At 44.6% G+C, this 27,825-nt stretch overlaps 1 protein-coding gene across 1 annotated transcript; it reads right to left on the reverse strand.

Moving 5' to 3' along the window:
* Nucleotides 1–6,970: 6,970 nt before the first annotated feature.
* GABRD (gamma-aminobutyric acid type A receptor subunit delta) lies at nucleotides 6,971–27,333 on the reverse strand. The gene is made up of 8 exons (XM_033922493.1): nucleotides 27,225–27,333; nucleotides 24,851–24,918; nucleotides 16,423–16,643; nucleotides 14,386–14,468; nucleotides 12,024–12,161; nucleotides 11,762–11,914; nucleotides 9,737–9,948; nucleotides 6,971–7,268 (listed from the first exon to the last, which is right to left on the reverse strand). The coding sequence occupies exons 1-8, from the start codon at nucleotides 27,331–27,333 to the stop codon at nucleotides 6,972–6,974; spliced, it is 1,281 nt and encodes a 426-aa protein (XP_033778384.1). The 3' UTR covers nucleotide 6,971.
* Nucleotides 27,334–27,825: the final 492 nt, after the last annotated feature.

Consider the following 27,825-nt stretch of genomic DNA (forward strand, 5'->3'; position numbering starts at 1 on the left):
CCCCTGTACCTTTTTAACTTCAGCATAAGCAGCCACCACCTTGCTGCCTGCATTGGCTTTGGCGCTCTCTCTGATGTCACTCCGAACCCACACCTAGGAAATGATGTCGTAGAGAGCGCCGAAACCAATGAGGCAGTAAGTTGGTGGCCGCTCATGCCAAAGTATGGGGAAGAGGGTGGGGAGAGGCGCCGCTCACTCTCGCTACTCCACCGACAACACTCTTCGCCAGCAATCAAGAAGATACGTAGATACGTTGTAGCTGCTGAGGAAAGTCAAAGCTGAAAGTCATAAAATGGGATTCGAACTGAACATACTGTAAATAAGACAACATGAATATGGAAAACGATGAAGATTTTGAACTTGAAGATGATAGAATAGAACTTGGGTTCCTTCGTAAATAAGGGAGCAACTAGTAGTGAAGAAGTATGCCATAGAGTGGCACTTGGTTGCTCTATGATGAAGGCTCTTGAAGTATTTTTTGTAATATATGTTTTATTGTTTTCAAAAAATAGACTAATAAGCAACACACAAAACACAAGCTAACAAATACCAAGCAAGCCCCCCCCCCCCCCATCCAACCAACCTCACAGTACCCACCCAAGTACAGTGAAAAGCTGAAATGGTCCAGAGTATCTACTATATCATGGGCTCAACAAATGGCTATAAACCTTGGAAGCCAATGTGAGCCAAAAAGATTCCCAAATGATACAAAACTAGCGTCCCGGTGTGGTGTCCAAAGAAGTGCAAAAAAGACGCTACATGGAGGCTTGCTTTATCATGAGAGTGTGCCAATGGGACAACGTAGGCGGATCCTGTTGTATTCAGCAATGTAATATTTTTTTCCCCCCCCCAACAAAATAGCTTGTTCCAAAAAGCCCTGAAAACCCTTCAGGGACACATTGATGAAGTATTTAAAGGCAAGGAAATAACGCTCAAAATGAAGATCAGACTTGTCCATGTTTGGTGGTTAATTATGGATGTGAAAGTTGGACATTATAGAAGCAAAACAGAAAATTGATTCATTTGATTTTTTACTACTGCTATTTATTATTTCTAAAGCGCTGAAAGGGTACGCAGCCCTGTACGTTTTAACATACAATATACAGTCCCTGCTCAGAATAGCTTACAATCTAATTTAGGTAATAGAAAAACTGACTTGATTGGTAAAGCCAACATATGAGAAGAACCTGCTAAACTGCCACGTGGCTCAGAGATATGTAACTCTGAAGAGGGGGAGGTCACCCCCTCTTAAAATAAGAGTTTTTCATCCAATCATAGCATGACATGCAGTATTGTCAGGTTCAACTCAAGAAGGCAATTGTATGCATTAATTCTAAATAATACTTTGGAGACTCTAAAAATTTTGAACAAAAACTTTGAACAAAAAAGAGTTGCATCCAGGTTGCACTGAAAATATAAAGATGCACTTAGCTCATATGCAAAATAACTTCTCAGGGTCCCATACAATTGCCTTCTTGAGTCGAACCTGACAATACTGCATGTCATGCTATGATTGGATGAAAAACTCTTATTTTAAGAGGGGGTGACCTCCCCCTCTTCAGAGTTACATATCTCTGAGCCACGTGGCAGTTTAGCAGGTTCTTCTCATATGTTGGCTTTACCAATCAAGTCAGTTTTTCTATTACCTAATTTCTTTTCTGACTTTACTTGTTACATTGTCCCTGTTTATTGGAAAAATACAATCTAATTTAGACAGGACAATTCGGGGTTAGGGAGATTATGGTAGAGGAAATGATACTTTGGGTCTAGGTATCTGACAGCAGTGAGGGGGGAGTTAGGAGTTGAAAACAGATTTTTTTAAAATGGGCTTTTAGCTTGGATTTGAACGCTGCCAGGGAGGGATCACGACATATTGATCCAGGCAGCCTTTTGGTGCTGGAGAAGGATTTTATGCGCGCCGTGGACTGCCAGAAGAGCTAAGCCCACATTATGAAGTTAGGACTGTCTTATTTTGGTCACACCAGTCCAGTTATGTCCACTTCGCTCTCTTTTGCCCTTCCAGTCTACTTATCTCCACCTTTTCTCACCAGTAAACCATCTTCACTACTGGACTCCATCCAGCACTCACACCTCTCTCTTCTGGCTCTGCACCTAATTCTCTCCCATTTCTTTAATCCCTCCTCCAGGCCCCCCTCCCCAACTTCCCTTCACAGCTTGCACCTTCTTCCTCCCATTGTCAGCATTAGGAAGTTATTCAGAGTAGTAAAGACGCAGAGGGATTGCGAAGAACTGCAACGTGACATAATCAAGCTCGAGGAATGGCCATCGACATGGCAGATGAGGTTCAACGTGGATAAGTGTAAAGTGATGCATGTTGGTAACAAAAATCTCATGCATGAATACAGGATATCCGGGGCGGTACTTGGAGAGACCTCCCAGGAAAGGGACTTGGGAGTTCTGATCGACAAGTCGATGAAGCCGTCCACACAATGTGTGGCGGCAGCAAAAAGGGCAAACAGAATGCTAGGAATGATAAAGAAGGGGGTCACGAACAGATCAGAGAAGGTTATCAGGTCGCTGTACCGGGCCATGGTACGCACTCACCTGGAATACTGCGTCCAGCACTGGTCGCCGTATATGAAGAAGGACACGGTACTACTCGAAAGGGTCCAGAGAAGAGCGACTAAGATGGTTAAGGGGCTAGAGGAGCTGCCGTACAGTGAAAGATTAGAGAAACTGGGCCTCTTCTCCCTCGAACAGAGAAGATTGAGAGGGAACATGATCGAAACATTCAAGGTATTGAAGGGGATAGACTTAGTAGATAAAGACAGGTTGTTCACCCTCTCCAAGGTAAAGAGACCGAGATGGCACTCTCTAAAGGTAAAAGGGGATAGATTCCGTACAAACGTAAGGAAGTTCTTCTTCACTCAGAGAGTGATAGAAAGCTGGAACGCTCTTCCAGAGGCTGTTATAGGGGAAAACACCCTCCAGGGATTCAAGAGAAAGTTAGACAAGTTTCTGCTGAACAAGAACGTGCGCTGGTAGGGCTAGTCTCAGTTAGGGTGCTGATCTTAGACCAGAGGGCCACCGCGTGAGCGGACTGCTGGGCATGATGGACCACTGGTCTGACTCAGCAGTGACAATTCTTATGTCCTTAGTGCCTGATATGGAGGCTCTCCTCAACCATGCTGTGAGTCTCTGCCTGTTCCTGCCCCCTCTAACCTACACTTCCTCTTGACATGGGGTTGGGACCTTGCAGAGATGTTCTTAAGTCAGGCTTCTGCTTTATACTGGCTATATAGCTTAAATGCCCATTTAAATAGGTCAATCTTTAACAAGGTCCTAAACTTTTCTTTTGTATAGGTAGATTCACTGAGAATTTCCCCTGGCAGGCTATGCTGGAGCATTGGAGGTGAGCCGGAAACGCCCCCTTTCTCTCATAGCTGTCCAATGTGCTTTAGATAGGTGCAGCGGCAGCAGCGAACGGTACACCGACGAAAGCGCGCCAGGGCATTGGCGCGCCGAAAATCCCGTGGCGACACCTGCACGCAGGACAAATGCGTGCCACCAGTTCCGCCACTTTCACACCTTACCGTTAGCGTTAGAACTGGTCACGCTTCCGCTGGGGTGGGGGGTGGGGAGGGGGGATCCCTCCCACCAGTACACTGAAAACTTTCGTTCTCTCGCTGTTCGGGAGTTTTCAGATACTCGTTGACAGCAGAAAAGATTGGATATCCCCTCTTTAATAGCATTTTGTACTCTACAGGGTTCAATAAAGAGTCGAGATTGAGAAATCTAATTATGCAGAACAGAAGTACACACAGTAACAAGTTTCCCCCTTTTAAACAAAAGAATCTGAGTGCTTTCATTTTGAAACTTAATGAACTTGAACAGGAAGGCCTCCGCAGTCCCGTTAGGGGGTGTTCTGAGAATGTGAAAGGCTCATTGAGTCATAATTGGATTTTCATCTCTCAGCTCTGGTAAGATCTGATCTCCAAGAAAACTTTCATGTCATTCTTCCCTTTAACTATGATTGAGCCCTTTGCTTCCTGTACAGATGAGATAAAGGAAGAGCACCGAGTTCCCAGTCTAAAGCAAAGCCGCCTCCTCTCTCCACTGTTGTACAAAAGTTCAAAGGTTCATAAAGCAAGAGGTTTTATGATTACCTAGTTCAGGGGTAGGGAACTCCGGTCCTCGAGAGCCGTATTCCAGTCGGGTTTTCAGGATTTCCCCAATGAATATGCATTGAAAGCAGTGCATGCAAATAGATCTCATGCATATTCATTGCGAAAATCCCCTGACCTAGTTATTCATTTGTGTACTTTTTTTTTTTTTTTTAAATCCATGATGATTGTATTTAGTTCTGAATGCAAATAAAACTAAAAGACAGTCATAAATCATATCTCGTACTCTGGCTTCCATATAGAGAATGACACGGTGACAAAATTCATCACCGTTCCCGTCCCCGCGGATAACCGCGGGAAATAATCCCATGTCATTTTCTAGTGTCTATTTCAATCTCAATCCTTCTACACCAGCATTCTTCAAAGCAAAGCTTGTGGGTCAGTGGTTGTGGCCATTCATACTCTGATTCTTATGTGAGCCAAGAATAATGAAGCCATTGTGACATCACTGATGTGATTGGCTCTTAGGCACTGGTGGAATGAGGCATTATGACATCACAATATCTGCTCTGGATACCAGAGACTGTCATTCTGTAGTGTCTGTTTCAACCTCAGTCCTTCTACACCAGCATTCTTCAAAGCAAAGCTTGCGGGTCAGTGGTTGTGGCCAATTATACTCTGATTCTTCCCTCTCTCCTTAAAGAATGACATGAAGATGGTTTCCCGCAGTTATCCGCGGGGACGGGGACGGTGATGAATTTTGTCACCGTGTCATTCTCTACTTCCATACTAATTGCGATGTCACATGAAACTGCATGGAGACAGGGAAAATCCTCAAGTAAAACATGAAAATGCAACTTCAAGGTATATAATCACAAAAAGTGCAGCACACAAACACACCCATATACTGATTCAAACCACTTCAATCTATCAGGGGATGAAAAGAAAAAGACCTCGGTGACCTTTAAGAAGCCACAATGCTGCTTAAAGTTAGCAAATGAGGCAGGCCATGTCTCAGTCGAGGGTCAAAACCCCATGTGACACTTAATGTGAAAGTGAAAAATGCAGAATAAAAATTCAATGGTAAGTTAATTTAAATGCAAAGAGATAACGCATAATTTTAAGACCGGCACTTAGCTTGTGCAGTAAACGCCACGATAAAACTCCAGCACTGCTCTTCAAGCCCTACGTGGCCTCCGTTTCACCAGGATAACCCAGGCTTCTTCAGGGAACGTGCTGATGTGCTTTGTGCTGCTTATCGCTGAGAAAAATGGAGACCACGTAGGGCAGTGCTTGGGGTTTCATCGTGGTGTTTACTGCATAAGATAGCGCATAATTTTAAGACCAGCACTTATTTTTTTGCATTTATATTAACTTACCTCTGCTCCCAGCGGACAAAAGGGCCAACTGTCTTTACCAATGTTCCCTCAAAGGTAGAGCATGCATAACCACACACTGTTTTTAATGTGGACATGCATCATTCCTGAATCTGCTACAGGAGAAGTGTAGGAGTCTATGCCCCTGAAAATACTGCTCAGTGAAATCAAATGAAGCCATGACTGAGTTCTTAAGTATGAGTCGTACTTAAGTCAGGTGGCTGTAACTCGGGGACTGCCTGTATGCATATTACATCTTATGATCTCCAGAAAGAAGCTCTCTTTAAGACAATGTAAGCGCTATAGTGAGCGTTAGCAGTCAGTTTGAGAGACTGAGATCTTTCTCTATATACCCTGGCTTAGGAATGTGGTTCATTCCTGTCACGGTATGTGCAAAACTAACCCAGAGTGAACCAATGTGATGTCAGTGATTTTCCTTAGGCATAGAATGAGGTAAAAAAATTTTTGAATAAGGCCCTATTGGGGGTGCTCAAGCACCCACAGCACCTGCAGAGTTGGCTCCTATGGGCCGAGTAAGTAGGGGATATAAAAATTTGGGGGTGGGGGAGAACCATCAGGTAACTGCAAAAGAAGATTCATGGTGCCTTAACCTACTAGAGCAGGGGTGGGCAACTCTGCTCCTCAAGGGCCGGAATCCAGTTGGGTTTTCAGGATTTCCCCAATGAATATGCATTGAAAGCAGTGTATGCAAATAGATCTCATGCATATTCATTGGGGAAATCCTGAAACCAGTCGGGTTTTCAGGATTTCCTCCATGAATATGCATTGAAAGCAGTGCATGCAAATAGATCTCATGCATATTCATGGGGGAAATCCTGAAACCAGTCGGGTTTTCAGGATTTCCCCCATGAATATGCATTGAAAGCAGTGCATGCAAATAGATCTCATGCATATTCATGGGGGAAATCCTGAAACCAGTCAGGTTTTCAGGATTTCCCCCATGAATATGCATTGAAAGCAGTGCATGCAAATAGATCTCATGCATATTCATGGGGGAAATCCTGAAACCAGTCGGGTTTTCAGGATTTCCCCCATGAATATGCATTGAAAGCAGTGCATGCAAATAGATCTCATGCATATTCATGGGGGAAATCCTGAAACCAGTCGGGTTTTCAGGATTTCCTCCATGAATATGCATTGATAGCAGTGCATGCAAATAGATCTCATGCATATTCATTGGTGAAATCCTGAAAACCTGACTGGATTGTAGCCCTCGGGGACCGGAGTTGCCCACCCCTGTACTAGAGGCATTGATACCAAAATTGTACATGCCTCATATTCCTTACCCCCACAAATGTTTCCATTCTTTAACATATTTCAGCATACAACCTATATCTTAGTTGCCCTTTCCAGTTTCCAATAATGATGACATATTTCAAATAACGTTTTAAGACCTGGTAGTTTTTTTTAACCTGGAGGAAGAGCTCCCATTCAATTATTACTTTCTCTGCTTGTTTTTTTTTTTTTTTCATGGGTAATTTCTTCGCTTTTATAAAGTATAAGAAACCCAGTAGATAATGTTTACAGCTGCAAAGGCTGCAGGGAATACTGCTCGAGCATAAATGTCTATGGTATCCGCGTCAATGGGCTTGAAGAAAGATGTTAAGCCCCCCCTCTTTGTGGGTCTGGGCTCATGTTCCATTTTGGTTTGTCTGCATGTCTCGTCCCATGAGCTGTGCTCTCTAGCCTGTCGCTGCTGCCTGTTGCAAACGGACAGATCTTGGTTCATGCCAGCAGTTGACAGCGAAAACAAGACTATGGCAGTTTTTCCTTTCTTCATGTTTATCTGCAGTGAGAGCAAAAATAAACCAAGAAACAAAATCCGGTATGTTGATAAAACATGCTCTAGCAAAACTACTACTATGAATTATTTCTATAGTGCGACCAGATGCATGCAGCGCTGCACAGAGTCACAAAGAGTAAGAAAACAGTCCCATTTGATCGCTCGCTTAGGAACCGGCTCTCAGACATGCGCAGAGCCAGTTTGGGGAAGCCTGAACAGCAATCTCCTGCTATTCAGCTGTTCAGGGCTTTTTTCTTTCTTTTTTTTTCTTTTCTTTTTTTTAATGGCACAGATGTGCATTTGTTTCACATGCACAATATCTGCCCCATTAAAAAAAAAAAAAAGTTTAGTTGAGCTGCTCCCCTAATGATACCCCCTCCCCCAATGACTAAAAATAAAGAGAGGCAGGAGAGATGCCCACTCCCTCCTGCTGCCGTGACCCCCCTGAGCCCAATCGACACTCCCCCACCAAGATCCCCCCCTCTCTCTGTGCCCATAGAAAAAAACGTTTAAACATGTCAGACCTGTCAGTAACACAGTTACTGACAGTTCTAGGACCTGTCACTTTTTTGGGGTCAGTTTTACTGGTTGGTGTATGCCTTTGCAATGTTAGCCCATTCACCATAAAAATTACCTATGTCCTTCCTTTCATTCTCTCTGTAAGGAACTTCCCAACCCCTATATGTCCTGTCTGTCTGTCCAAACTAGATTGTAAGCTCTTCAGAGAAGGGACCATGTCAAATGTATAGAGCTGCGTAGTAGTAGATTAAATATGAAAATAGCCACAAATCAACAATCACAAAAAATATCATTAAAAATGTCACAAGTACGCACAAATATATTACAGTGTTCCCCTGCGAATTCGTGGTCCCGGTCATTCGTGGTATTTTCCGACTGCGAAGGGGAAGCAGGAGAGGGCAGCTGGAACGCCGGCAAGTGAAGGAAATCACTTGCGGTATGCTCCGACCACCTCTTCCTGTACTAAAGTCGGGTCTCACCAATCAGGAGCTGCGTCTCAAAGCCATACAGATGTGGCAGAATAAGAACAAGAGAGCAGTGCGCAAAACAAGGATGGCATGAACGCATAATAATGGTGTCAAAAGATAAATCAGTTCATAGACAAAATCGCGCGAGACAACGGCGCGCCAACAACTGAGCACAGACAACTGAGCGCAAGGTTGACGGCGCGCCGAAGAAAAGCACTATTTTAAAGGGTTCCGACGGGGGGTGTTGGTGGGGAACCCCCCTATTTTACTTAACAGACATCGCACTGGCGTTGTGGGGGGGTTTGGGGGGTTGTAACCCCCCTCATTATACTTGAAACCGAACTTTTTGCCTGTTCTTTAGGGAAAAAGTTCAGTTTTAAGTATAATGTGGGGGATACAACCCCCCAAACCCCCTCCAACACCAGCGCAATGTCTGTTAAGTAAAGTGGGAGGGTTCCCCCCACACCCCCAATTGGAGCCCTTTAAAATAGTGCTTTTCTTCAGCGCGCCGTCAACCTTGCGCTCAGTTGTCTGTGCTCAGTTGTCGGCGTGCCGTTGTTTCGCGCGATTTAGTCCCGTCACCGATAAATCAGCAGTACAGTTTGAAATAGAACTTATGGTGGACCATTTCTGTTCCCAGAAGGGAGAATATGCGAGCAAGCAAAAAGCATATGAGAAAGAGTACCGTGGGAATTCTGACAGTGCCAAGAAAGATCATTGTTTAATAAATTGTTTAATGAATATATGGTAGACATTATGATTTCTGTTGGCATTCAACAGATTTTACAATTTTGGAAAGCTGCTTCCTTACTTAATCATACTTTTGGGTGGAATTCCTTATGTTTATTTAAATGCTATGAACATTATGCTGCTGAAAAATTGTATATTAATTAAGCAAGTTTTGTTTTTATGAATTATGGAAGCCCATTGACATTTATCCGCAAACAGTTCAAATACTAATTTTTCATCATTCTGGATTATAGTTGACTGGCCTGATATGTGTTCATGTTTTTTGAAAGACTTTCGTGAACTGTGTTAGTTTTATAATGTTTAATTTCTGATATACCTCAATAAACAGATTGAACTTAAAAAAAAAACAAGAGAGCAATGATGTAAAAAAAATGATTTATGTGTGACTGCAGAAATATCATGGCACATACCCAGAAGGAAATAGTTGTATAGCACTTCCCTCTGGAATTAACATAAATAAGGCAAACCTAAAAGCATATAAAAAGGTTTCTAATTGTTGATTTGTGGTCATTTTCATGCTTTGATTCCCTTCTCACCAAAGCTCTATGGCCTTTCAGCAATTCTCGGCTTAGAATACAACTCCTAGTGGAAAGCCTTTTGTTTGCAACAGTGAAAACTGTGGAGCAGAATTCATTTAACTAAAGGCATGTACAGCTGCTGTGGTTTTTCTTCTAGCAAAGATTAAGCATGTGCGTGGAAGTGGGTTATAAAGAAACCTTCGTTTTCACAACTGACCTCTCTGCTCTGTTTTCTGGTTTTCACCTTCACTTTCTGCTTCCTCAGGTAGTCGGCATTAAAGTGGGCAAATGCGTACTCAACCAGGGCGGCGAAGACAAAGACATAGCAGATCCAGAAGTAGACATCCAGCGCTTTGATTGCAGAGGCTCGGGGGAGGGAAGAGCGGGCACTGACCATTAGTGTCGTCATGGTCAGAACTGTCGTTATACCTAGAGGACACAGCAACATTTCAATGACGAGGGCAATATGAAATTGGATCTTTTTTTTTTATCCAGATTCATTTTATAGGCAGATCCTAATCGGAAACATCCATGCAGCTCTCTCTGGGACAGATGGTGTTTTATATTTTATCAAATCTAGTCTTGTGAAGGCTGATGTTATAGAATAAAACCTATATTAAAGAGCAACAGTGGTGTACCAAGGGAGGGTCTGCCATGGGTATATGCTCTAATAGGGAGCACAGCCAGCACACCGGGTCTGAAACCTCCTGCCCTACTCTGCCGCTGCTGCTTTCCTGAACCAGCAATGGCGGCAGTAAACTTTAAATTCAGTCATCACAGGATCTTCCTGCACCTCCCTGTGCCTGCCGGTCCACCCCCTCCGACGTCACTTCCTTGATCCGGAGCAGAGCCAGCAGCCGCGGGGAGGAGCTGCAAGGTCCCTCAATGACTGCATTTACGTTTACAGTTGCTGCTGCTGGTTTGAGAAGCATACAGCAGTGGTGGGGGAAGTGAGGGGGCAAGATACTGGATGGCATTGGAGTGGAGGGAGAGAAAAGGCAGCAGGATACTGGTATGAAAGGGTGGCGGAGGGAGAGAAAGGGGGGCAGATGCTGATGGAATTGGTGTGCAGGGAGAGAAAGATAGAGGGGGGAAGGATACTGGATGGCATTGGAGTGGAGGGAGAGAAAAGGGATCAGGATATTGGTATGAAAGGGTGGCGGAGGGAGAGAAAGGGGGGCAGATGCTGATGGAATTGGTGTGCAGGGAGAGAAAGACAGAGGGGGGAAGGATACTGGATGGAATTGGGTTGGAGGGAGAGAAAGGGAGCACAACTATAAAACTTTATGAACAAATAAAAAAGCAATAAAACAAGCTTAAATATTAATGTTCTAAATGATGTCCAAAGTCTCTGCTAGGGCTGTAGCAAGCTATGTACAAGCACTGCAAGAGAGGCATGGACTCCAAAATTGTGTCATGTCCTTTGCCTTCCCTGCTTGGCTGCAAACACTGCGGGCACGATAGAAGCTCTAGGGGGCAGGGGCAGCTCTAGCACTTCCCCCCCCCCCCACACACACACATTCTTGGCTTATGCTTCCCCAGTAGCAGTGCATATGCTGTCCATCAGTCCCCCCACCCCATAACTTGTGCAGTCTGGGGTGTGTTTCTCTCTTTCTTCCTCCCCATGGTCTGGCATCTCGTTCACTTCTCCCCCCCCCCCCCCAGGCCACTGTTGTTCTACTGGGTCACCCCTCTTAAGACCGCCTCATCTCTTTCTGGCCCCAGAAGCTTTCTGCACAATTTCCTTTTGGACACTGTAGAGATAAAGCTTCCAGAGCCAGCAAGAGCCTTGAGTGCTGCCTTGAGAGCTGATGCAGCACTCAAGGAGGAAAAGTGAATAAGACACCAGATCATGAATAGGAGGAAAGGGAGAGACACACGGAGCATAGGAGGTGAGAGAGGGAAAAACAATTGCATGAGTACCCGTGAGTGGTGGTGGTGGGGGGTGACGACAAAGGAGGAATGTGTTGCCCCCCTCCAGTCTATCCATGGACCCCTCAAATTGGAAGGCTGGTTATGCCCCTGCTAGGTGGCATGTCATAGGGAGTGTGTTTCCGGCTCAGGACAATCCTGGTCTTAGCCACATGCGTTGATTATCATACTCTCTCATTGCTATAATCTGTCACTCCCAGGTTTGATAATGGCTGGGAAAGAGTTTATTTTGCAAGTTAAAAAGACAGAAGGTCATAATGTTACTTTTAACTGCAGCTTGTCATGAAATTCCTACTAATTTGATTTTTACCTAGTGACACTCTGGCAGGCACAGCTGACTGGCTGATCCAGAAGGAGACCCAGGACATGGCTACCAAGAGGACAGAAGGCATGTAGGACTGAATGATATACACCCCTCGATTTCTTCTGAGATGGAAGCGAAGACTGAGTCTAGGAAACTGCCCTGTTTGAGATAAAGGAAGAGGGTGAGCAAAGAACGTTTGTGAGAAGGTTTCCCCGTCCACCTGCTGGTCTGCTTTCAAGACACAAGGTATTGGCGGTCCATAAATTACCGGATTTGAAGTTCATCATTTCCGTGGCAAATCTGTAATTAGTTATGGTGAACTGAGCAAGTTCCAGTTTATCCAACCCATGAATCTGCTGTTGACTCTCAGACCAGTGGTACAAAATGTCCTCTGACGAATAACCATCTGCCAAAGGAAAGCGGGCCAAAGGACCAGCATAACAAAGAGATAGATAAAGACAGTTGAAAAAAGAAAATAAAAACTAGATAACACAATGCAAGTTCATGATCATCTCCTATGTTTTGTCTTCTGAAAAAAAAAAAAATTCAAGTATTTTTAATGGGCATAACTAATGGGCAGACTGGATGGACCGTTCAGGTCTTTATCTGCCGTCATTTACTATCCCCCCTCTTTTACTGAGGCACGTTAGCCGATTTAGCGCACGCTAACGATTAGTGCGTGTTACAGGCTAGTGCGCCCATTATATTTTATGGATGCGTAAGCATTTAGCGCGTGCTAAATCGTTTAACACGCCTTAGTAAAAGGACCCCTATGTTACAAAGAGTATTTTCCATTCATCTCTTAAACTGGCGCCGGTGAAATAATCTGCTAACTGGAGCATCAGACTGAGAATCTCAGAAGTGAGTTTCAACTCCCACTCGTCACATTACTTATGAGCTTAGATAATAGAGAATGACACGGGGAAAAATTCTGTCCCCGTCACCGCCCCGTCCCTAGGCCACCATCCTCTCCACCCGCTGTCCCTTTCACAGCCCCGTCCCCGTCTCTGCCATCCCCTTCACCGCCCCGTCACCACCCCGCTGTCTCTTTCACTGCCCCGGCCCCGGCCCCCGTCTTCAGCGTCTTCTCCTCTCCATCCCCCCACCCAAAGCACCCTTCATGCGGTCCAGCAGCTCCCTCCCGCCAGCCAGACATGCATTTCCCTCCTTTTCCCTTACCTTTTCTTCTTAAAATGGCGATTTCTATAAGGCTACGAGCTGTATTACAGCCGGAGCCTTGAAGTCGCGTCGGGTTGCCTGCTAGAAGTCTCCTCCGATGCAACCGGAAGTTGCGTCAGAGGAGACTTTTACCAGCAGGCAACGCAACGCGACTTCAAGGTTCCAGCTGTAATACAGCTCGTAGCCTTATAGAAATTGCCATTTTAAGAAGAAAAGGTAAGGGAAAAGGAGGGAGGGAGATACATGGACGGACGGCGGGTGAGAGTGGGCTGCTGGTTCGAACGCTCGGTCACCGTGCGTTCAAGATTGTTCACCGCCCTGTGCTACCATTCACCGCTCCATGGGGCAGTGAATGGCCTTGTCCCCGAACTTGCAGTGACCATTTTTTGGGGTCACCGTTTTGGCGGGTTACCCGCGGCTAGCAGCAGGTAACCGCCACTGTGTCATTCTCTATTAGATAACTTACTTAGGGGAAGATTCTCAAAACTAAAATGTGCCTTCAACGTGCTCGCTAAACCGGTTCCAGCCAGTTTAGTGTGCATGTATTTTAGTGGCGGATTATTAAAATGGCTTACCGTGATCTTTTACGAGTTTTCTAGCAGTCTCTGATACTGCCATGCAAATGTAATACAACGAGGTCATTAATATTAAAAACGAGCACTCCGAGTGATTCTCTATCATCACCAAGTGATCCCCTAACCTTGCTGTACCACATTTGTGAATTATTTATTATTTGTAAAGAATATCTTTCTGTATAATTTATATGTATTTTTACTCTATTCATTTAATAAATGTTTGAACATAAAGGGGAAGGGGGGTGAAAGGGGGGAATAGGATTTATCTTATAAAATATTTGGAGGAATGATAGTATTTAATGGAATATTTGGATTTGAATTTTCAAATTTGTGAAATTATTTGCAATGAATATCTATTTGTATTATATAATTGTTTTACTTTGTTCCTTCAGTAAAATGATTGAAATATAGCATACGTAAACTAAAAAAACACTTTTTTTTACCATAGAATTTACCTGTTTGTGAAATGTGAGTGACGAGTCTAGGACAATACCCAGCACTCTGGAAGAAAAAATCTATCTGTAACAAAACTCCTGTTTTTAGTGTGGAAAGATGAGCAATCAGTGGCGTAGCAAGGGTGAGAGGCGCCCCTCCCCCGCTTTCGTCTCCACCCCCCCTGCCTGGGCCCCCCTTCCCGTCTCCTGTACCTCTAGTTGTCCACTGCTGCAAGTGACTTCAACGTGCTCCTCGTTACCCCGGCGGCTCTCCCTCTGAGGTCACTTCCTATGCGTGGGGGATCGAGAGAGCGGAGATGAGGGCAGGGGACTGGCGTCACCGCCCTGGGCGCTCTCTCACCCTCGCTACGCCACTGCTTCTATCCATACCATTCTGGACAGCTTGTCCTGCTCGGCATGGAGGGACAGAAAGGGTACTCACAGCTCTCCAGATCCAGCATACACTCCTGCTCATCCATGGGATATTTGGAAAGGTCCATGTCACAGGCTACTGTTGAGGTGATCCTGTTAAAATAACAAAAATAGAATAACATTTATTACATGCATTTTGGGCATTCTTTAAAATAGAATGACATGGCTTAGCAATTGTCTTTGTACAATGCAGAAGTAAGGTATGTTGCATTTAACCAACTAAGAAACTGCAGTGGCCATATCATTTTATCAAGTATTCCAAGCCAGTCATTGAATACCCTGGTCCAATCAGAAGCCAAGAATAATTCACTAGCCGATATAGTGCATGATAAATGCTAATACATCCGTAGGGAGTGTTTGGTGCAGTGGTTAAACCTACAGCCTCAGTGCCCTGGGGTTGTGGGTTCAAACCCCCGCTGCTCCTTGTGACTCTGGGCAAGTCACTTAATCTCCCCCATTGCCCCAGGCACATTAGATAAATAGTGAGCCTACTGGGACAGACAGGGAAAATGCTTGAGTACCTGAATAAATTCATGTAAACTATTCTGAGCCACCCTGGGAGAACAGTATAGAAAATTGAATAAACAGTGTGAAAAGTTTCAGCCTCTGATAACCAGAGCTGGTATTGTGACATCATAATGCCTCATTCCACCAATGCCTGAGAGCCAACCTCATCAGTGATGTCACAATGGCTTGATTGACCTATACTTGGCTCACTTTTGCTACATTTTGATTTCTAGAATGGCGCAGTGTTTAAATCTACAGCCTCAGCACCCTGAGGTTGTGGGTTCAAACCCAGACTTTTCCTTGTGACCCTGGGCAAGTCACTTAATCCCCCCCATTGCCCCAGGTACATTAGCTAGATTGTGAGCCTGCCGGGACAGACAGGGAAAAATGCTTGAGTACCTGAATAAATTCATGTAAACTATTCTGAGTTCCCCTGGGAGAACAGTATAGAAAATTGAATAAATAAATAATGTGAAAAGTTTCAGCCTCTGATAACCAGAGCTGGTATTGTGACATCATAATGCCTCATTCCACCAATCCCTAAGAGCCAACCTCATCAGTGATGTCACAATGGCTTGACTGTCCTATACTTGGCTCACTTTTACTACATTTTTATTTCTAGAGTGGCGCAGTGGTTAAATCTACAGCCTCAGCACCCTGAGGTTGTGGGTTCAAACCCAGACTTTTCCTTGTGACCCTGGGCAAGTCACTTAATCCCCCCATATTGCCCCAGGTACATTAGATAGATTGTGAGCCTGCCGGGACAGACAGGGAAAAATGCTTGAGTACCTGAATAAATTCATGTAAACCGTTTTGAGCTCTCCTGGGAGAACAGTATAGAAAATTGAATAAATAAATAGAATTTAATGGGCGTGTAATTTTTTGACAGAGTGAAAAATCAATCCACTTGTACCTTTGTTGCTTACAGTAATACATTTCATTTGCTTGTCCCTAACTGGATGGTTCTTGGTGCTTTTTTTGGTTGTCTACTTTGTGTGATGTACTTTGGTCCCCTTCTACACATTTTGTTTACAGAAGAACCAAGCATTTTCTAAAACTACCCTGGGGTATATACCTGAATACATATGTACATATTCTTTGTATATGCATAAATTTCTACAACCTGAGCAGAGGTGCTCCAGAGATCTTAACCTGGACAGGGTGTGTACTGTAAAAAAAAAACACAACCCCCCCCCCCCAAAAAAAAAAAAACTCTCACACACAGGTATGTAAAAGAAAACAGAAAAATTGTGTGTGCCACAGAACAGGTGTACACTTTGTGGAGGAACTTTCTGAACGACAGGTATAATTGTATAACTTTTCTAAATAAAACAGCTGTAATTATGTGCATATCTGTTGCTCAAGTGAGGCAGTTTGTCATAATGTAATGTAATGTAATGTAATTTATTTCTTATATACCGCTACATCCGTTAGGTTCTAAGCGGTTTACAGAAAATATACATTAAGATTAGAAATAAGAAAGGTACTTGAAAAATTACCCTACAATTTTTAAATGAAAGGACTGTGAGATAAGACATACCTGATACTGTACAAGATGACCCCATCAGGCTGCAGACGGATGAGCTTGTTTTCCACGGTGACATCATGAAACCAGGCAGACTTGGCATTCACAATAAATGTGTCGGGTAGCCAGAGCTTGTCTACAAATCTGCTGTCCAAACCAAGAGTTTTGTTGGTGTGATTGTAAGAGAGGCGTGCGTCCCTCCAGCTCTGCCGCAAGAATACAGTCATGGTGTACTCCTAAAACCAGGGCCAGTGAAGAAGACTAAAATAAAATCACTCTGGAAAGGGCAAGACCATTCTTAATTTCTTGGTTTTCAGATGTGCTATCATGTCTCTCGAATGCTTTACTGTGGGCCAATGAGCTGATCTCACAATGCATAGCAAGGGTGAGAGGCACCTGGGGTGGGGCACCCCTCCCCTGCCCTCTTCTCTACCCCCTAACCCCCATCCGCTCCTTCCCCGTACCTCTTCAACGTTCTCGGCGTTGTATTTCTCCCTTCTTACCTCCTATAATTATTGTCAGTCCGTAACGTCCATGTGAATATACATATAGGGGCTCATAATCGAAAGAGAAAAACGTCCAAAAACCGGCCTAAGTGGGCACTTGGACGAACGTTTCCCAAATACGTCCAAGTGCCGATAATAAAAAAAAAACGGGTTTTGGACGTATTTCTAAACGACCTAGGCTTCATAGTGCCGCTGAATGACCAAAGCTAAACGGGGCGTTTCGGGAGGCGTGTCGAGGGCGGGAGTTCGGCAGGACATGGGCCGGCTTAGACTTAGTCCTACAGCATGTATAACCGAAAGTTATACAGCCCTCGATCGACGGAACTTGGACGTTGTGACTTAGACCATATAACACATGGTCTAAGTCATAAAAACTCACCTAAACTCACCAGATAAGCACTGCAAACACATAACACAGACCCCCACACACTACCCCAGTGATCACCGACAACCCCCCCCCCATAAAAAATATTAATCACACCTTTAAAATTCAGCCTCCAGACCATCATCACCTGGCCGCCTGGCATAGGAAAGCCTAGTCGTCCAGCACAGAGGTAGCTTAAGTCATCTTGGGGGTGGGTTAGGGACCCATAGAGAGGAGGACCCTTGCCCATAAGCCCCTGTAATCACTGCATTGATACTTAAACATGTGCACTCCCCTATACACCCCTTTATTACTGGCATATAAGTGGCTCCTGAAGCCATGAGGGCTATTGGGGTGGTAGATAAGTGGGTCTAGGGGATTCTGGAGGTGGTTTTGGGAGCTCACCATGACCTATAAGAAAGCTGTAGGGAGGAGAAGACATGGCACCCTTTTTGTGAAGTTCACAGCAGTGCCCTGTAAGGTACCCCACTATTTAGGTGCCATGTCTGGTGTATTTTTCGAAAATGTGTCCTAGGCTGATTTTTTTACTTTGGACGACTTGCGACTTAGACACAAACAGACTTAGACGTCCCTTTCGATTATGCCCCTCATAGAATTTTGTTTAATGATGAATATTTATATATCCTCCATTAAATATTTTTTTTTATTGTAAAATTGCTTAGAAATCTGATAAGCAGGATAACAAATTTTAATAAAACTTGGAAACTTGGAAGCCTGACCTGCTGGCTATAGTGCTTCCGGTGTCGGCTCTTCCTCTGACATCACGTCCTTGGCACGGGTCCAGGAAGTCAAGTCAGGAAGAGCCCACGCTGGTGCAAGCAGCCGATTGGGGATGCTGCTCGTGCTGGGAATGTTAAAGGGGTACCTGGGAAGGGAAGGGGCACATGTGCAGTAGTGGGGAGTGGGGAAGGCGCGGGGTGGGGGTGGAGAGGAGGATGGGTGCTGGTTTCCCCACCAAGATAGTGCTCGGGGCAATCCGCTCCCTCCCCCCCCCCCCCCCCCCACACTTACTACAACGAAGACTCTGTTTTTCCTGAGTTTCATCAGTTTATTGCACAATAAGTATAAGCAATTTACTTACTGCATGCAGAAGAAGAAAAAATTTAACTTGAATCAGGTTGGGCAGACTGGATGGACCATTCGGGTCTTTATCTGCCGTCATCTACTATGTTACTACCGTGTTTCCCCGATGATAAGGCAGGGCCATCAAATAAGACAGCCCCCCCTTTTTAGAAAAAAATGTAAAATAAGGCACCCCCCCCGCAAATAAGCCACCCACCGATACCTGCGCTTACCCGAATCGGGTGGTACGGTGGGTGACTCCGTGCGGTCCCTCCGTCTACCGTATTTGCCTCCATGGCTGCGTGCCGCGCCTCGTCATGAAGTGAAGAGGAGGAAGTGACAGGACTGCAGCGCGCACACGTGACTCCGCGCAAGGAAACACAGGCAGCTTCCCTCATCCCTCCCTAACGGAGACTGCAGGAGTTTGTTCACGGCCAGAACATCCAATACAGGTAATAAAATTCTGTTTTTTTTTCAACAATAACTGTGTACTGTAGTCTTCTTCATGGGTAAATAAGGCATCCCCCCGAAAATAAGCCCTAGAGCGTATTTTGGCCTTCCAAAAAAAATAAGACAGTGTCTTACATAGAAACATAGAAATAGACGGCAGATAAGGGCCCACGGCCCATCTAGTCTGCCCACCTTAATGTCCCTCCCCTACCTTTGCCCTGTGAATAGATCCCATGTGCCGATCCCATTTGGCCTTAAAATCAGACACGCTGCTGGCCTCAATCACCTGTAGTGGAAGACTATTCCAGCGATCAACCACTCTTTCAGTGAAAAAGAATTTCCTGGTGTCACCTCGTAGTTTCCCGCCCCTGATTTTCAACGGATGCCCTCTTGTTGTCGTGGGACCCTTGAAAAAGAAGATATCTTCCTCCGCCTCGATGCGGCCCGTAAGATACTTGAACGTCTCGATCATGTCTCCCCTCTCTCTGCGCTCTTCGGGGAATACCATTGGGGAAACAGGGTATGTATGTTAGAAGTTGAAAACCCATTCGTCTTTCTGCCCCAGGGCATGAGTATTTGTACTGGACATTCCCAATTGCTGACAATATTGCAGAGAAATGGATATGGAGTGTCTGAAGAATGAGTTGATTTATTGCACAGGTAGAGCGATGTGGAAATAAAATGAGGCAGTTGAGAAAGTTATATGTGAGGGATTTACTACTTATGAATTATTTCTATAGTGCTACCAGACGTACGCAGCACTGTACAAAGTGACAAAGAAGACAGTCCCTGCTCAAAAGAGCTTACAGTCTAAACAGACAAGACAGACAAACAGGATGTCATGGATACAGTTAAGGGGAACGGTTAATCAGCGGGCTGGGCTGGAGGGCAGAGGAGTAGGGCTAAGGATTGAAAGCTATATCAAAAAGGTGGGTTTTCAGTCTGCTTGATGGACAAACTCGGGTAATTTATTCCAGGCATAGGGAGCAGCTAGATGAAAGGAACGATCTGGAATTGGCAGACTGGATAAGCTAAGAGCAGCTTATCCCAGAAATAGAGTTCTCTGGGAGGTGTATAGGGAGAGAGAAGAGAGGAGAGATATTGAGGCTGTAGAACAAACACAATTGTAGGTTAGCAATAGGAGTTTGAATTGTATGTGAAGGCAGATAGGACCAGCGAAATGATTTAAGGAGAGGGGTGACATGAGTACAGTGAAGTTGGTAGAAGATGAGCCGTGTAGCAGTTCGGTAAATGTTGGGTAAAGGAAAGCCCACTTTCCTAGAGAAGATGGATTGAGCATGTCTCTTAAGGGATCCGAAGCTAGCACTTGGCAGGACGTGTTTGGGGGGAGAGAGACGCTGACTTAGCACACAGATTGTAAGGACAATTGGGAAGTGCCGGCAGCACTGAACACAGGTAAGAATAACAAATTTGAAACCAACGCAGAACGCGACTGTGGGGGCAGAATCGTTAATCAGTAGCACTGCATGGATAGTTTTAACCACTGGTATTTCAGAATAGCATGCATTCACTGCCCGAATCCACTGTAGTTGCATAATGAGAATAACATATCCCAGTAATGATCAACACAAACTTGTATTTCATTACTATAGAATTCAAAGCAGATCTTCATCAGAACCCTAGGCTAGCATAATACCAATACGTGTAAAGATGAATACGGTGTCAGGTCAAAAGCGCGCCGCGACAAAGGCGCACCCAGACCATTGAGCGCAACGCTGAGGCGCACGCCGCTCTAAATTACTGTTTTTAGGGCTCCGACGGGGGGTTTTGTTGGGGAACCTCCCACTTTACTTAATAGACATCGCGCCGCATTGTGGGGGCGTTGTGGTGGGCGTGGGGGGTTGTAACCCCCCACATTTTACTGAAAACTTAACTTTTTCCCTGTTTTTAGGGAAAAAGTTCAGTTTACAGTAAAATGGGGAGGGTTACAACCCCCCAAACCCCCCATAACGCCGGCGCGATTTCTATTAAGGAAACTGGGGGGGGGTTCCCCAACAAAAACCCCCATCGGAGCCCCTAAAAACTGTAATTTTGTGCGGCGCGCACCTCCGCGCTGCACTCAATTGTCGGCGCGCGCTTTTGTCTTTTGCGCCGTTATCTATGAACCGATGAATACAGCACAGACAAGTGTATATGTTTTCTTCCAAAACTTAAAGGGCATAATTATAAGGGATTTGAGTACGTAGAAGAGCATTTTACAGGCTCAAGTTTTGCTGTTTCATTTGGTTTACTGAAGAATTGAACCAGCTGGAGGAATGGGCGGAAAAGTGGCAGATGAAGTTCAACATAGAAAAATGCAAAGTGATGTACCTGGGTAGGAAAAACAAGGAACATGAATATAAAATGTTAGGTGTAATATTGGCCAAAAGGGAACAAGAAAGGGACCTGGGGGTATTGATAGACAGAACCCTTAAGCCATAGGCTCAATGCGTGGCGGCAGCAAAGAAGGCAAACAGGATGTTGGGCATGATAAAGAAGGGAATCACGAGTAGATCGGCAGACGTCATTTTGCCGCTTTACAGAGCAATGGTCAGACCACACTTGGAATACTGTGTCCAACACTGGTCTCCATACCTAAAGAAGGATATAACCCTGCTGGAAAGGGTGCAGAGGCGAGCCACGAAACTAGTAAAAGGAATGGAAAATTTGAGCTACAAAGAACGCCTCGGAAAACTGGGACTGTTCACCCTCGAGAAGAGGAGACTGCGAGGGGATATGATAGAGACTTTTAAAATACTAAATGGATTCGACAAAATAGAGCAAGAAGCACCTTTATTCACATTGTCAAATGTGACACGAACAAGAGGTCATGGACTGAAACTGAGGGGCGGCAGGTCAAGGACAAATGTCAGGAAGTTCTGTTTTGCACAGCGAGTGGTGGACGCTTGGAACGCTGTCCCGGAGGAGGTTGCGACGGAGACTACCATTCTGGGATTCAAGCGCAAGTTGGATGCACACCTTCTTGCAAATCACATTGAGGGATACGGGTAATCAAGGTCTCCATCAGGGAGCACCTAGCTTGGCCTCCGCGTGTGCGGGTCGCCGGACTAGATGGACCTAGAGTTTGATCCGGTGAAGGCGTTTCTTATGTTATGTTTACATCTCCATTCTGCTCCTGTTTTTACTTTTTTACTTTTAACTGCAAGTATCAGAAGTAACTGAGTAAAAGTAGTAAAAAAAAAAAAAATGGCAACATTATTACTTCAGTAAAAGTAACAAATGTTATTTTGTATTTCTTTACAGGTAAAATTAACAAAACATTTACTTAAGTACAGTAACTAGTCACATTTACTTAGTTACTATACAACACTGCTTCCTGGTCCTATTCGTAGTGAAGAATCATTTCCCAAATTGAAATCCCTCTTAAAAACTCATTATTTCCAACAGGATTTTTAGCTTTGGCTTTCACTTTTAGCAACTGTGAGTCAGTTTCTGGGCACAGCAATTAGGGGTAAATTCTCTATAATACATCTAAACTTAGGCGTGCTTTAGACGTCCATAGTAATTGAATAATTACGGCGTTAAGGGTCTTAACAAGCGTTAATTGGGACATAGACGTAGCTAGACGGCAGATAGACGTCCAAAGAAGATAGGCGGGGGTTAGACGTCTACGTAAGACATAGACGCGTCTACATATGTAGACGTGGGCGTGACATGGGAGTGGTGATGGGCTGGCACTACTTAGACGCTACTTAGGTGGCAGACCGCGTCTAAATATAGTCTTTATTGTAGATGTAAGAAACGCTGGTCTAACATGGATTTTGCCAGGAGACACGATACTGCAGGAAGGTTCTCCTCCTTCCTGCGATCTTAAAAAAATGGTGCTCCTTGCGGAGGAACAATGTTGCCAGGAGGTGGGAGTCCTCAGAAGAGAAGTTAGGGCTCCTCCTGGCAGCCATGTTTTCCAAAATCAATTGCGTTGTAAAAATCGGCGATTCTGTGACATCACAACGCTGAAACGGCATCAGTAAAGAGTATAAAAAAGTATAATTACAAAAAAAAAAACAAAAAACCATCATACGGACGTCTATCTGGCATCTACGAACGGCCATTTGGAGACGTCTAGATGACGTTTCAGAAACCTGCGTCTATCCTGTGCCCAGCGTCTGTGCAAGTAGACACTTGATGCCTAAGTACCGTTTGATTGACACTTGCGTTTTCCGGACGTCTAAAGCACGCCTAAGTTAGACGTAGTATAGAGAATTTACCCCTTAGTGGATACAGTCTGTTCTTGTTATGTGCACGTTCCCAATGCACGATTTGGTGTAATCATGATTGCATTCCTTGTGGCCAATATTCCCCATTAGCACCACTGTGTTCGTGTATTCACAGACAGACTCTTTAAAAACCAGCTTTCCTTGCTTTCACTTTCACCTTGTGGTCAGGCATTTGCTTCCATATATGGCCTCCAAGCGTCTGGAGAGTGCATTGCAAGCACACAGGCACTCCATGCGCCGTCCCATGCAGGAACGTAATCTTATTTTCTCAGTAGGATCCATTGTTCACTTTCCGTGGTTTTGAGGCATAACGTACACTGCTGGAATCTAACCTCTATTTCCCCCATAGACTCAGCATTTCGTTATTTGTGATTTCATGGTTTACAAGCATTTTCAGGAATAATGAGAATGGAATGTACTACAGTGTTCCCCCGGTCATTCGCGACGGGCGGTTTGCGGTCCCAGTCATTCGCGGTATTTTCCGACCGTGACCGCCGACCAGAAGAGGACAGCTGGAGAGCAGGAGAGAGCAGCCGGAGCACCGGCGAGTGAAGGAAACCACTCGCTGCATGCTCCGATCGCCTCTTGCTGCACTAAAGTCGGGCCTTACCAATCAGGAGCTGTGAATCCCCCCCTAACCCACGGGACTCCCACGGGGACCCCCCTCTGGCCCACGGGACTCCCACGGGGATGGAAGGCTTTGGAAGCAAGATTTGTCCATATAATATAATGGACACGTCAGCCTTAGTAAAAGAGGGGGTTTATAAGTTAATTTCCTGAACAGAAAACAAAAAAAGGGTTCCAGCAAAGAGATTCCACAAGGAAAACAGCAGCACAAACACAAAAGAAACTGTGGAATTGATGATCCTGTCAGAAGGAATTGCTGCTTTTTATGGGGACGGGCGGGGATGGAGGTAATTCCTTGTGGGGATGTGTGGGGATGGAAAGGATCCTGACTGGGACGGGTGGGGACGGGTGGGGACGGAGAGGATCCTGGTGGGGACGGGTGGGGACGGAAAGGATCCTAGTGGGGACGGGTGGGGCAGGAGAGGATTCTGGCGGGGACGGGTGGGGATGGGTGGGATTTCTTTCCCCGCGCAACTCTCTACTCTGGAGTCTCCTTTCAATTGAAAGAGACTTCCCTCACGCGTATTTACTCCATGTAGGTATTTAAACATCTCTATCATATCTTTCTTCTCCCACATTTCCTCCAAAGTATACATATTGAGATTTTTAAGTCTGTCCCCATATGCCTTACGACAAAGACCACGCACCATTTTAGTAGCCTTCCTCTGGACCGACTCCATCCTTTTTATATCTTTTTGAAGGTGCGGCCTCCAGAATTGTATACAATATTCTAAATGAGGTCTCACCATACAGAGACATCAATACCTCCTTTTTCCTACTGCCCATATCTCTCCCTATGCACCCTAGCATCCTTCTTGCTTTCGCCAGCACCTTTTCAACCTGTTTGGCCACAAAAGTTTTTCACCCCCTAAACTGTACCATTCCCTCGAGTCTTTTCAGCCCAAACGCATGATCATGCATTTCTTAGTATTAAATCATAGCCGCCAAATTTCAGACCATTCTTCCAGCTTCGCTAGGTCTTTCCTCATGTTATTCATACCATTAAATCATTATTCATAGCATTAAATCATTCATACCATTATTTATACCATTAAATCAAGTTATTCATACCATTAAATCATTTTGAATATTGGTCCCATAATTCCTTGTATATAGTATTTCCCAAGCAGACCTATGATCTTAGGTGGTGTATTCTGAGACGTTTAATATCTTACCATATTCACTTCAGAGATATGGTCAATGCTGGCTACTTCTATTGCCAAAACAACATTTACCGGAGGACCTGGAAGAAGGAAACACACACACTGTCAAAAACAGGATTGCATGATCTACTTATGTATTTAAAAATGTTTATCCTGCCTATCCACATCTCTTTCAAATCTTTTTGGTGCCTTTGATTGGTCTGATTTTACTTTGAATCTATAAAGTAAGTCTAGTGCTACCCTCTAGATCAGTGGTCTCAAACTTGTGGCCCGGGGCCACATGCGGCCCACCAGGTACTATTTTGAGGCCCTCGGTATGTTTATCATAATCACAAAAGTAAAATAAAACCGTTTCTTGATCATATGTCTCTTTAGCTATAAATTACAATATTATTAAGTCTTAGCCAAAAGGAAAGATTTATAAACTACTGGCTGATGCCCCGGCGTTGCACGGGTATTTAATTATAGCAATAACACTGTAAATGGATTCAAATAAAGATACTTTATAGTGGTGAATGAAATTATTTTTTTACAGCTTAATAAAAAGTACAATATTCAAATTATAATGTGAAATATTTGACAAAATGAATACAATACAACTAACGCAAAACGTGATTATAAACAACATTTTTAGTTTCACCTCCTGGAGCAAGAACATATAAATTCTTGGGTGAACCCACCCTTGAGCAAGCAACATAGAGTTGTGGGCCGCGAGACCCCCAGAACATATCACCCCAGGTAGTGAGGGATCTGCATACCAAGTTTCGTTCAAATCGGTCAAGCCGTTTTTAAATTACTGTGAGAATGGCAGCTTTTTACATTTTTTCCATTGACATGAATGGGTGAAATCTGATTTTCTGTTTGTAGCTCCACCCACGTGTGCAGGTGGGCTGCGAGACCCCCAGAACATATCACCCCAGGTAGTGAGGGATCTGCATACCAAGTTTCGTTCAAATCGGTCAAGCCGTTTTTGAATTACAGTGAGAATGGCAGCTTTTTACATTTTTTCCATTGACATGAATGGGTGAAATCTGATTTACTGTTTGTAGCTCCGCCCATGTGTGCAGGTGGGCTGCGAGACCCCCAGAACATATCACCCCAGGTAGTGAGGGATCTGCATACCAAGTTTCGTTCAAATCGGTCAAGCCGTTTTTGCGTGATCGCGGCACATACACACATACATACACACATACATACCTCCGATTTTATATATATAGATAAAGAGTTTTACCTCATGCAAAACTGTCATTTCTTTAATAAGACATTAACTATTTTTTCTGAGGCCCTCTAAGTACCAACAAATCCAAAATGTGGCCCTGCAAAGGGTTTGAGTTTGAGACCACTGCTCTAGATCATTGTGTCGCAAACTTTTTAAGTTGTTGGCACACTAATCTCGGGCTGTGGCTGGAAGGCACCCAGAAATGCACGGACGTCGAAGCGATGATATGATGCATATGTATGACATCATCATGGCAATGTCCGCACACGTTCGGATGTCCTCAAGCAGTGGCCCTGAGCCTCCTATTACTACCTGTGGAGAGGGTGCTGCAGAAGGAGAGGTGAGGAGGAGCAGAGGCACTGGTGAGGAGAAGAGGCGTAGGTGCCAGCCGACCGACTACAGGATGTGCCTCTCACAGCGAGAGGCCCATCCTCTAAGCAGTCAGCTGGCACCTCTCCTCCTCGCTGGCATCTCGGGGCACCCCTAGAATCCTTTGGGGCACACAGTTTGCGATACACTGCTCTAGATTATTGTTTATCTTCATGAATGACCCCTGATGCAGGCAAATTTGCCGAAACACGGCCTCTGTCACGTCTTCTAAGTTGCTTCAATAAAGCCACGTCCTTTATCCCACTTTTGGGCTGACATCATTCTTTTGCTGGATTGTTCTCCTATGCCGTGATGTTTATTCCCTCTCCTTTTGTTCGCTTTGAATGGGATAGAAATTCAAAGGCAAGATGAGCTTTCTAACCCTATATTACAAAGAAAGATATTCTTACTTATAGATGCATTTAAACTTTGATGAGTAAAACTGCCCCTGAAATAACTTGGGTTAATAGTCTGCTTGGTGCTTCCAATCTAAGCTCAGGTACCAAACACAGGATGCACCACTGGACATCTTTCAGTCTAACCACCTATGCATGGAACTATATCACAAACAGTGTATTTTCTATTTCTGCTTATTAACCACATATCTGACAAATGTTCCATCTGGTTTAAAACAAGTCATGCAAAGACAGCACAATATAACACCGTCACAAACCACAGAACTTTTAATCATTCTTCATATGCCCTACTTAAATACTGACCTAAGTATCCGGCATATTTAGTACTTTCTTACATTTCCCCAGGTCCTTTGCACCCCACAATAAAACCAATCTGAGGTACCTCCAATTCCAGGTCTAAAATTCCTTGCGTATCCCTTGGTCAAGTCATCCAGGCTGGGTAACCAGGAGATTTCGATGTTGGCGCCTATGTAATCACCAATGTCGTTCATACCTCTGGGAAACAATAAAGTCAGGGTAAGCTTCAGAATCTCATATAACTATGGGCCAGATGTAAAGTGATTTCCCACATTGTGGGGGAAAAGGCATAGAACATCAGGTCCTGTCTTGGAAAAAGAAAGGTCATTTGTATAAACAATGCACCATTGCATGCTCTCAAATAATCATGCTGTCCATCAAGACACTCAACCTAACTTGCTTTGCCAATAGCTAAGAGACCCTTTTAGTAAGCTGCATTAAGCAGCTAAAGTGATGTTATCAGGGTGGACGGTCCATCTCCTACACTGAAACAGAGGTTTTTGCATTAAAAATGCTGTGTTAGCTGCCTAATTTTTTTTTGGGGGGGGCTGAATCTAGGCATGACTGGGATGGGAGGAGGCATGGCCGGCTGTGACAGCTAGTGCACTGGTCTTCGTGTGTTAGATGTCCGAACTGCTGATAGTGTAGCCAAACTTGCTGCCCCCACCTCATGAGGAGGCAGCAAG

The sequence above is a fragment of the Geotrypetes seraphini genome, chromosome 15 (assembly GCF_902459505.1).
Source record: "Geotrypetes seraphini chromosome 15, aGeoSer1.1, whole genome shotgun sequence".
In the NCBI taxonomy this organism is placed as follows: Eukaryota; Metazoa; Chordata; class Amphibia; order Gymnophiona; family Dermophiidae; genus Geotrypetes; species Geotrypetes seraphini.